This window comes from Fulmarus glacialis, unplaced genomic scaffold (genome assembly GCF_000690835.1).
Source record: "Fulmarus glacialis isolate BGI_N327 unplaced genomic scaffold, ASM69083v1 scaffold35691, whole genome shotgun sequence".
NCBI classification, from domain to species: domain Eukaryota; kingdom Metazoa; phylum Chordata; class Aves; order Procellariiformes; family Procellariidae; genus Fulmarus; species Fulmarus glacialis.
Genome location: NW_009195268.1, coordinates 1 through 11,587, shown reverse-complemented (window position 1 = coordinate 11,587; position 11,587 = coordinate 1). Strand labels below are relative to the sequence as shown.

The 11,587-nt window shown below is 49.6% G+C and overlaps 2 protein-coding genes across 2 annotated transcripts; one reads left to right on the top strand and one right to left on the bottom strand.

The window, feature by feature from the left end:
* Nucleotides 1–3,386: 3,386 nt before the first annotated feature.
* On the top strand, nt 3,387–4,516 carry S100B (S100 calcium binding protein B). The gene is made up of 2 exons (XM_009588051.1): nt 3,387–3,527; nt 4,041–4,516. The coding sequence occupies exons 1-2, from the start codon at nt 3,390–3,392 to the stop codon at nt 4,179–4,181; spliced, it is 279 nt and encodes a 92-aa protein (XP_009586346.1). The 5' UTR covers nt 3,387–3,389; the 3' UTR covers nt 4,182–4,516.
* Nucleotides 4,517–10,674: 6,158 nt separating this feature from the next.
* Nucleotides 10,675–11,583, bottom strand: LOC104084284 (zinc finger protein 239-like; the record flags this gene model as incomplete). The annotated part of the gene is made up of 1 exon (XM_009588052.1): nt 10,675–11,583. A coding segment is annotated over one exon (909 nt), but the record flags the coding sequence as incomplete, so codon positions are not given.
* Nucleotides 11,584–11,587: the final 4 nt, after the last annotated feature.

The following is an 11,587-nucleotide window of genomic DNA, read 5'->3' as shown; positions in this document are numbered from 1 at the left end:
GCTGATAGAGAGACCCATTTATAGCCAGCTCTTAAGTGAATACGAATATCTTTGGAAAAAATTGAATATTGCAAGATTGTTGACAAACTATCTCCACACTAGAAACACCACTGCCTAAAAGCGTGCCCCCTATCCCTGCCAGCCCAACGAGAGCACAGATAATTGCTGCAGTTCGCAGTGCCATAAATGCGAGAATTTCAGAGTCAACATACTCAAGCTTAACACTGGGGAAATTAATTTTTCCCAAACCTGTGTTTGAAGCTGTTACAAAAGCTTTCAAGAGCTGATGTAAGGAAACAGTCAATGTGGACGGTTTCTTTAACACCGGTATGTGAAAAACTGTTAAGTAACATGGTAAGTGTTGCCTCAGTGATCGCATGCATGGTAGCTTTGGGGAACACAGGAACTGCCAGGGACTGTGTTTGTCCAGCAACCCAGTCTTGCCTCTTCAAAGGGAAATTTTTGAAGACGTCCAGACCTTTATCCTATCCCACAAGCATACATATAAGGCTCTTATACTCCTCACATTTCTCCACAGGAGCATATCGTGGTAATAAAATGACACCTCTGGGCTCTCCATCATGGGTACTGCTAAACTGTCTTCTTGGTAACAGTGGTGACCTGTTCTGAGTTGCACTGAGTCTGAAGTTCAACAAAGGCCTAAGACATAAAGCAATTATTGATCCTGTGCTGCAGTGAAAAAGGCATAAATGGAAACACGACACATCAGTAATAGCAGACAGCTTCAACTTTGGCTCATCCCATCTCATTCTTCGGAGACAGCATGGCTAGGCAATGAAAAACAGTGAAAATCTGCTTTCTTCAGAATGTTGTCTGTTTATCAACCACCCACTTGTACTGTGCCACCAGGAGCAGTCTGGGCAAAAGACGCTGCTTGCTGCTCTTGCTGCTTGTCACCTGCTCCCCTCCAGATCCCCCTTCCCTGCCGGGCTGCCCGCTGGCCCCCAAAAAGTATCACGTCCGTCAGGTCTGTGCACCAGCCTGCAAGGGAGTCTCTGGTGGAAAGGAAAACTTACAGCTCTGTGGTTTAAATAAAAGTGCATTTAATGCCCATGGTGGCTGTTGGGGCTGGCAGAGGACTTCTAAGCAACACCACTCACGCAACCATGACATGGACAACAGGTACACGCAGGCAGGAGGTTCCCACCGTCCCCCCAGACAAAAGGGTGGTGTCACAGTTACTGGCTGGGTGACAGCCTTGTGGGAGCACCTTTATAACCCAAAGCCACTTGACACGGCTTTTTGTGAGGCTACGGCAAGGCACACCCCAGAACCTGGCACTGTTCCCCCAGTAGGCATCAGAGAGGAGCTGCTGCTGCTGCCAGCTCTGTCCTTCAACCACCTGCAGCCTGATACCATCACAATTCCCCTGCAAAGGGTCCCACTGTCCCCCAGACTGACAGGGTGGCAGAGAAGATGCAGCCAGACATGTCTCAGAGGTGCACAGTGAAGGGACAAGAGGCTGCAGGCACAAGCTGCCATGATGGATGTTCCCGTCACATGCAAAGAAAAACCTCTGCCCCAGAGGGTGCTGCAGCCCTAGGACAGGGCCCACAGGGACAGGGGAGCTCCATTGTTCCCACGCGCCTGGCGCTGGCTGTGGGGTGCCTTGGGGCATCTGTTGGGGCCCCCAGCCCAGCTCTGACCGTGACCGTCCAACCGCGGGTCACAATTCACTGCCTTTATTGTGGATGAGAGTGGCAGCACAGGTGATGCTGCCAGGCTGGTTCTCCTGCTGACTGCCCAGTTTTTTTTTTTCCTCACAACGGCAGCTTTCTTCACAACGGCGGCTTTCTCCGCAATGGCTCCCACAACCGTGGCTGTGAGTTGGCAGTGAGTCAATGCACCTCTGTGTGCATCCCTGCACAGTGCAGGCCCAGCGCCCGGCTCCAGACGCCCCCGCCTCCAGCTGCCATTGGTGCAGCGGCTGCTGCGGCAGGGCCCAGGGCTCTCCGCCCCCCGGCATAAGAAGTCAGAGAGTCCCGGAGGTGCCTGGCTGCATTGCATTGCTCTGCCACAGTCCCGCTGCCAGCAGGGAGGTGAGAAGGGACGGGGGATGCCGGGGCAGCGCAGGCGCTTGGCTGCCGGAGCAGGTGGGCTGCTGCTGCGGAAGGGGTGGTGTGGGGGGCACCATCACAGCTCTGTGTTCCGCCGCTACAGCAGAGGCCAGTGGGGAGCTGAAACACTCCTCAGCCTTGTGGATGGGAAGCAGGTAGTGCTGCTAGCAGCTAGCTCAGCCTGGTGCAGACAGGGCATGAACATGCAAAGGGCAATTAGGATGCATGCATGAAGTGCTTCAGGAATATTTCCTACCTGACTAGAAGCAGTCTTGCAGTTTGGACCCGACTGCTGCATGGGGTAGGGCATCAGCTTGAGAGTCAGGCCGTGGGATGAAATTTAGTGCCTTGTGGTGGTGAAACAGAAGCCAGGCTGCAGGGCAGGGGATGTTTATCCATGGGGTATGAATTAACGGAGTGCCAGACAACAGGGCTTTTTTTTTTTTCCCCAGCATCAGTGCATTCAACAGCTTTTGGGAAGGTGGTTTCACATCTCTCCCTTTTCAAGCAGAGTCTCTTTGGTTTATCTGTTCGTGAAATCTGCAGGAAATGCTGCAATCCCGATTATTAACATTCCCTAGAGGGTTTCCAGATCAAGTGTGGGAGGAGGGAGGTTAGTGGAGATGTGCTTATTTTGTCCCGCTGGCACTCATCAAAACTGGTTCCTGCCCGGGTTCCCCTGACTGCTCAGCTGGAGACAGGCCTGCAGGCGAGAAAGGCAGAGGCGAGAGCATGCGTGACAGAGGGGACAGCAAAACCTTTCTGAAGCTCCATGTGCAGAAATGAAACCCCTGCCTGCCCCTCTCCCAGGCAAGGAGAATAAAGCAATGGGTTAAGCAGTGGGAGCCAAAGAACAGGTGAAGTGACAACATGCCACCTGCTAGCCAGGTTGGCACATACGGAAAATGCAGGAGCACCTTGCTGGAAGCTGCCAGGGCTTTGCAGCCTCTCCTTGTTTTCTCTCCTACTCTCTGCCCACACAGAGACCTAAGGTGCCAAACTCACATCATCCCAGCTGGGATGTATCAGCTCCCAGCATGCGCCAGTCCTATACTGGGCACTCCTCGCGTTGTGGCTCTCCTCTCCTCAAGAGCTCCCGGAGGCAGAGCCAAGGTCTCTCAGGATCTTCCTCCCTAAAGCGAGCACTGCTAGCGGTACTTTTCAGCAGCATGTTTTGAGTACGGGGTCCAGCGTTGGTGACGTGTCGGGGGAGCCCTGGGGCGGCCGCGCTTGCAAAGCAAAAGGCATCGCTGGAGCTTGCCCAGGCTAACGCACCCATCACTCCTCTGACCTCAGGGCCACACTGTGACCATGTCTGAGCTGGAGAAAGCCATGATCGCCATCATTGATGCCTTCCACCAGTACTCAGGGAAGGAGGGAGACAAGCACAAGCTGAAGAAATCAGAACTGAAGGAGCTCATTAACAACGAGTTGACCCATTTCCTTGGCGTAAGTATTGCCCTCTGCGCAGCACGCCTAGTTGGGCTCAGGAAGCCATGTCGAGCAGCTGCTGGGCTCCACTAATTCTGTCTCCCATAGGAAGCAAGTGCAGGGGAAGGGGTTTGTTTATGCAGCAGTGTGTTAAGCACTTTGCTCCAGCTCTGCAGGAGCAGCAGATGGCAGGACAAGGGCAACAGCCTGCATTGGGGGCTGGGGTTCGGGTTGGTTACTAAGGAAATTTCCTTCCCTGGGAAGGGGGGACAGCCTTGCCCCAAGGGGCTCAAGATGTCCCTTCCCACCGGCACAGTTGCGGCTGTGATTCCCACTTCAGGAGGGCCACTGTTGCGCAGATGCTGCTGCAGGCACAGGGTGGTGCCCCAACACAGATGGGAAACAGCAATGAGCTATTTGGGATATGTCTGAACAGAGATTCATCCATGAGAGCACCTGAGAAGCGGGGACATGTTACTGGGCCTCGCTCTGATCCTCCCCAGCTTTGGCTGCCTGTTTCTATCCCTTCAGGAGATCAAAGACCAGGAGACTGTGGACAAAGTCATGGAGGCGCTGGACAGCGATGGGGATGCAGAGTGCGACTTCCAGGAGTTTGTAGCCTTCATTGCAATGGTCACCGCTGCTTGCCATGAGTTCTTTGAGCATGAGTGAGCTGGTGGAAGCAGGCGAGCACCTCCTGCTCATGCCAGAGAGATGCAGAGCAGCATCGCTCCTCTGGGAAAAAGACTGGATGCGATTAGGGGCTCCTTGGAGTTACGCTTGTGCTAGACTTAAGCAGCTTATTAAGTTCTGTAGCTTTGTGAACAAGAAACACCCGCACGGCTCAGGAAAGCCTATCAGCCAGTGCCCGCCTGGCTGGATGCGGTGTGTGAATGTCTTGTCTCAAGCTCCTTCCCTGCTGCTGTATGCAAGGGATGTGCATGGGGCTGGAGGCAGGCAGACGCTGCGATCCAAGCTTGCTTGCAAAGGGAAAAGGGAAATTCAAGAGCTGAAGTAGGAGGTGATGCAGAGAGGCTGGTTACAAAAGCCTGGTTCTGAGCCCACTGGCCTGAATGGAAAGGCTCCCGTTGATTCCCGTGGGCTCTGATCGCCCTGTGCATGGTACTAACCCAGGCAGCACAGCCCCTGTCACAGGGGCTTAGCAGAGCCACGCATTTCTTGGCTTGAAAGGCAAAGCATAACCATCTAACAGCCCAGGCTTTTCTCTTGTTGATGAATCCTCTTGCTCTTAGCAGCCTGCAGAACTGGAAGCGAAAGTGTGTGAGGCTCCTGGGCTGGGGACAGCTTCTGGGCCTGGGATGTGCCTTGGCAAGATCTCCAGGCTCAGTCAGAAGGGAAGGGGGGATCCGCCCAGTGTTACCACAGTGCTTTAACATAGACCAGGTGCAGCCTCCAGAGTCTGTGGAAACGGTGAAAATAAAATGTTGTTTCGGTCTCTGGGCCGCAATTAGTCTTTGATGAAAAATGTGTCCTTTTGTCCCAGGCTGCATGCAGCTCCCTGGCTGCCCTGCCCTGTCAGAGAGGAAGGCTGGAGGATGCAGCCTGAAGCGCTGCTATGGCTCATGCCCGTGGGGTTTCTTGTTGGGCATCGATCCTTCATCTCCTCCCTGGCCGAACAGCTCAAGGCTGTCACAACCACTACGCTCCGCCTGGCTGTCAAAACTGGCAGATGTACCTGCGAGGCCAAAGGAGCGCAATGCACCTCCGCGGGACTGCTGCTGTTCAGGATGTGTCCACTGCTGCCAGGGTCATCCTGAGGGCTTGCACTGGTGAGCAAAGCCAAAACTAAACCTAGGACAATTTCCCCAAAGCCTATGCTCCTGCCTTTTTCAGTCTGCACTTGCCATCCAGCTGTGAGTTAGGCATTCATGGCTAGCAACATCTATAGTGACAAATTCACGACAAAGATGCCCGCAGATGTCATTGTCATTTTTACCTCATTCTACATTTCATAACGATTTCATGCGCAAAATGACATGTCTTCGGACAGGGACCATCTTGCTATTCTCATCTGCCTCCCCCAAGCTGTGAAAGGGGACACTCAGGCAGGAGACATGCATACAAGAAAGACGACATCTTGTACTCCATCTAGAATTAAAAAAGCAGTTTTGCCTTCCCAAGGTAGTGCTCATTTGTTGAGAACTTGTTTAGCATCCAAGTTATTTCTACCACATTTTTAACATCCTCATCAGTTCTTGGTTTAACTGTTTCCAACAATTGTATGGACCTGAGGCAGCGTGTGAGGACAAGAATGGGGACACCGTCTGTCCCAGAGTGTCCCCAAGGTTAGGCAGGAGACTCTTATGACCCTCTCTCGACCCTGAATCTGAGTTCAGCAGAGGGGTCTGATGCTTAGCACAAGGTGAGGCTGTCTGGCAGGTCTCCAAGTCCTACTGCCTTCTGCCTTACTGCACCAGCAGTGCTCACATGGATGAGGAATCCTTCCCCAAAACCGAGCCTTTTCAGCAGCTCTGCACAGCATCACAGCAGCAAAGAGCTGTAGGTGTAACAAGCGGCTTTAACGCTAGCAGAGCCGGCGAGACACAGAGCAGGCTGTCCTGTCCCTTGGTGAGCAACAGGAGCAGGAAGTGACACAGTATGACTGCACACGTTTCTGCCAGTAAGGCTGATCCCGACTTAGCAACATCACTGGTGGAAATTCACAGAGGCTTTACCTGGCACAGAAGGCGGCGCAGCAGAGCTGGTGCCTCTTGTCAGGGAGGAAGAGAGCGTGTCTTCCTTTGAGGTGAGCCCCCTGACTGCCAGCGGTGCAGTATGCGGTGCTCAGGCTACTGGAGTCCTGGACACTCCTCCCCAGTCAGCAAGAAAAGTAGAGCTTTCCTGAAGTGAAATTCCTGAAACAGAGACTGCATGGTCACAGGCTTCAGCGCCACCCAGTCTGCATTGCAGCTCTGCTCCCATTGTATCCTGCTGCTCTCTGACACAGGCGGTGCCTCAGCTGAGAGCACAGATTGTGGGGACAGCTGCACGCTGGCACTGTGGGCGAGGCAGGCAAAGCAGTTTGGGCAACATTGGCCCAAGCACATAGCATGAGGTGCCTCTGCCAACAACTCACCACTGCTGATCCCTCCTGCACGCTGTCCCCTTGCATGCACAGGCACAGCCACAGCCAGCCACACGCAGCACCTCTGCTAACACCCTGGGTCCCCACGGACCATGCAAGCCCCCTGTGTCCAGCCTAGAAAAAGGATGCTGCCATGCCAACAAGGGGTTTGAGTAGTGCTGTGAGGAGCTCAGAAGCGCGGCGAGGCTTTCTGGAGAAAAAAGAAAATCTCTCAAGCCTTGGGGCTGACCAAGGAGCAAGTGTCAGAGCTTTGCAAGGCAGACATTGCAGCCAGTTCTGAAGGAGGCTCAAAGGGCTTAAGCAACTCACTAACCTCCCAGCAACGACAGAGTAGATACTTAAAAGTGTCAGTCCTGACACCATTGGTTTTCAGGCTCTGGCAGTGATAGTTCACTCTTCAGGAAGGGAAGGTGACAGGCTAATGACATTATTAAATAATTTTTAGTTATGCCCCCATCCCAGCCAGCAGACTCAGCCTGCTGGATACCCAAGTGTGTGGGCTCTTACAATACCTCACTGGCACTGGTTAGATTGATCTGACATTGCATTGATCCCAGGAGAGCTCAAAAATCCACATTTTTGTCATTAGTGCAGACTGGCATGTGACAACCTGCAGAAAGACTGGTTTGGTAACATGGAGCTCTGAGGTCTGTGCTGTGCGACTCTCAGGGCCCTGGGAGGATGAAACAGTAGCATTACACTAGCAGCGCCTACCTGACACTTGGACACATTTGTCAGTTAGGCTTTTGACTCCCTATAGAAGAGGATGCAAGTGGATTTCCCACCAGGAAGGGCATCAACGGATGGTTTCTTATATTAAATGCCATGTCAAGGCAAAAACTACTTACCAACATTACTAAAAGTGAAACAAAGAGAAGAAAATACAACAACAGGAGGAACATGAGACGTTTAACAGACTCAAATTAACTTTGCAAACTAGAAAAGTGACAGACAGGGAAAGATTTAGTACATAGCTGTATTGTACCTCTGCTGAATTACATTTTCATAATTTAAAATGCTGCCATTACTTTTTGCTCTGGGAGATTAGAACCTGCACTTTTACTCTCTCCCCAGGTAATTATAGGCAAAGCACATCTGAACCCCCTCTCTGGATCAGACATAAAATCACCAGCACTGGAAGAGCTACAGACCCCCCCCCAAAAAAGTTCTTCCATGTAAGATCTAATCTTACTGGGAGTGCTGATTATTGCTGTTAGCACATCTAAAAAAAAAATTCTCCATCTTGTTAACTGTCAATGGGATGTGCACTCAGGCTAAATCATTCAATAGCAGAGTTCATATGTTGACAGCAAGAAAAATAATTTATCTTAAAAAGAAAAACAAAATATGCTTTTTCCGCAAATCATCCACAAATCAAATGTGGACTTTTACGGACCCCAGAGAAAGAACATTCCTGACCTTGTTGGATGGAGTAAAGCAACTGCGTAAACAAAGCACTGCGCCGCTGGGCCATGTCTCCCATGCGTTCAGAACTCTGCACTGCAAGCTGTGACGGCACTGAGAGGTGCTCCTCCATCCTGACAGTCTAGTGACATGGAAGCACATTCCTACTCCCTCTGTACATTAAGCTGAAAAATACATTCCAAAAGAAAGCGGCAGCATTTCTGTGAGTGATCCACGAATTGAATTTGTTTCCCCTACCAGCTATTAAATCCTGGCCTTACTTACTGTACTGCAACAGTCAGGGCATTAGAGCGTATTTTCAGTTTTTCCATTCTGAAATATTCTTGACACTGGATTTTGCTGTACAAAGTCTGAGTTCATCCTGCATCCTGAACAGTGTGGACTTCGGATTGCAGGGGGAAGGCAGCTGACAGAGCAGGAAACTAGAAGAGCAAAATGGGAAGCTTTTTAAACAAAACAAAATAAAACACCTCCAAAACTATTAAGGAGCAATGTAAAACTGATATTTAAAAGGCCACTTTTATATTTTCTTGCCACTGAAATTTTGATTCTGCATGTAGGCATGCCACGTTACAAGTATAGACACAACCACCATGGCACTGTCCTCCAAGTTTGGCAAAGAAAAATACCAGAAATAAAACAAATCATTATTTTGCAATTATCTTTGCAAGCTAAGTTTTAAGGTATGCTAGAAAATTAGCAAGTGCTTTTTACTTCCATAAGCAAACTTTTATGTTTAGGTGAGAACAGGATTAAAAAAAAAAAAAAAGACTGGAGGAAAAGATAGTGGTGTATATCATTTTAATAACATGTATTGAAATACAAAAGTGTTGCTTATATGGCACAGGCATAACTGAACTGGAAATAAAACCTAGTGTGTCTAGTTCCTCCTTAACAACATGCCTGGTCACAAAACAAAATCTAAAGACTGTAGCAAAAATTTACATTAGAATTTGTCATGACAAGAAACTCTGGCTTAGAAACATCTCATTTAAAATATCTGACCACATAAATATTTAAAGTATATTAACCAGCTGAATATAAACATCAGTTCAACAGTAAGAGTTATATCTCAGTATACCCAGCACCAAGTAAACCCTGAAGTGCAAAAAGTTATCACTGCAGTTTTCTTAGCTGTAAATTAGTTCTTAGATGTAATCCAGCTCTATCATCTACTAACATGATTTCTGGCCTGATACACTGCAATAATTTAAACGTGCAAGCTTTCCGAAAATTCCTTTTTTTGGCCTTAAAACAGAGTTATGAATATGCTATAGAAACCAAAACCAGAAGCCTATCCAAAAAGATCCTTAAAGTGCATAATACGTGTTCGCACACAATAGCACGGAAATAGCGTTAAAAAAAATCGTACAGAAAATTAGGAATGTGCACTTAAAATGAACTCACTGCTTCCTTTTTTCTGCTATAATAAATTCATGGGTAACAATAAGTGATAAATAAAGGCATAAAGTAGCCTCATAGTACTACTGCTAGAATGACATAAAGCTTATAAAAAGTCAGTACAAAGTGCTGGCTCACAAAGAACACTGCTGCAATAAAGGCAGTTTTATTTATGCTTACAAAGTTATTTAGTACTCACTGGAGTCCGATCTCACACCCCAAAGTAAATCTGAAACATTCCGCTTCAACAGCAACCCTTTTGTGGCATCTTCCCTCATTCCCTCAGCATGGTGACTGACCAGTGAACCAGCTACAGCCATGCGTTAAGTTAGAAGGAGACAGGGCTTAGAATTCCCTTGTTACTACATTTTACATTCCCAAGAGATCAGGTAAAAAAAAAAAGAAAAAAAAAATTCTTGTACCTTTATTACAAACTGGTATTTCAAACATCAAACTCATTCAATTTAAGATGAATTACAGATTTTTGACACCTGTCTTCATTAGTTTTGAGAAAGATGAGTTAAATTGCTTTGGCAATAAAACCTGCTGTGCTTTAAGCGCACTTCATACACAGCATTATCTGGATGCTAAGTACAATGCCTTGTTGTAATTAACAGTGAGAAAAACAGAAAAGGCTCAAAGATGCTACCTTCTCGTTACGTACTGTGCTTTTAAAAACAAATTCCATTTTGCAGGATAAATTCCTGCTTGTTTCCTAAACCCACTGTTGGTACAAATCTGTTTTCTGTAGGTGCGCCACCTCTCTTGCCTCTTCCAACAAAAACTTTGCCTTTATTTGAGAGACTACAACTTAATTTATTTCTGCATACAAAGAAGCATCCCTCTTTCAATCTGGGTAAAAGCAGGTGCTTTGGTCAGGAACCCCTGGAAGTCTGTGCTAGAAAACGCTACTGACGTGAAACAAAACCACCGAGGCCATGAACAGGGTGAAATGCCCCTGTAACCACGGAGCATTCTGCATGCCACACCAACTGCCAGGTGCCTCAGCAGACTTTTACATATCTGCTGCATCCCAGAAAAGTGCACTGAACCTTGCGTCAGACAAAGAATTCCATTTGGAAACACACTCTGGAGTAACTGGTGCATGCTGGTGCAGCATGTAATTTTCTTTTCATAAAAATTAAAGCAGACACTCTACCTTCCGTGAGCCATGTTGTGGAGGGCCAGGAACAGTTCTTGTTTTAGTGACTTTTACAGCCTTTCCACCTGCTGCTACTGCTGCTTTGGGTCAGCCTGGTGAGGTTGCTTGAGGCTGCCATCTCGGTGCTTCTGTTTCTGCTCCTGCTTTTTCTTTTCAGCCAGTACTTTTGCCCTGGTGGTCACTGGCCTGGGTCTAGCACCAGGCCTCTCTTCATCCTGCTGGTGCTTTTTACAATGTTTTTCAAAGGTGGAAATTTTGGCATATGTTCGGTTGCAAAGCAAACAGTGGTACGGCCGCTCCCCACTGTGTGTTCTCATGTGAAGCTGGAGGTAAGAGGACCTGGAAAAGGCTCGGCTGCAGACCGAGCAGCGGTGAGGCTCGCGTGCCTCGTGGGTCTTCAGGTGCTGCTTGAGGGACGATGCCTGCTTGAAGGCCTTCCCACAGGTGGAACACTTGAAGTTCCTCTCGCCCGACTCAAGAAGCTGGTGTGACACCAAGTGGGCAGAGGAGCGGAAGTTCTTCCCGCACTTTTCGCACTTGTAGGGCCGTTCCCCAGTGTGCAGGCGGACGTGGAGGACCAGCCCAGCCTTCTGTGTAAAGGCCTTCTCGCACTGCAGGCACTTGAAAGGCCTCTCGCCTGTGTGCACGCGGCGGTGGGTCGCGAGGTGCGAGGCACGCCCGAAGAGCTTGCCGCAGTCCTCGCACTTGAAGGGCCTGTCGCCGGTGTGGATGGCCTTGTGGCGCACCAGGTGGGAGGACTGGAGGAAGAGCTTTCCGCAGATGGGGCACTGGTACTTCCGCTCGCCCGTGTGGGAGCGGAGGTGGAGGGCGAGGTGCGATGAGGAAATGAAGGCCTTGCCGCAGAGCGGGCAGGCGTGGGGCCGCTCCCCGGTGTGGGTGCGCTTGTGGAGGACCAGCCCCGAGGAGAGGGCGAAGGCCTTGGCGCAGATAGGGCAGCGGTACGGTTTCTCCCCGGTGTGGACC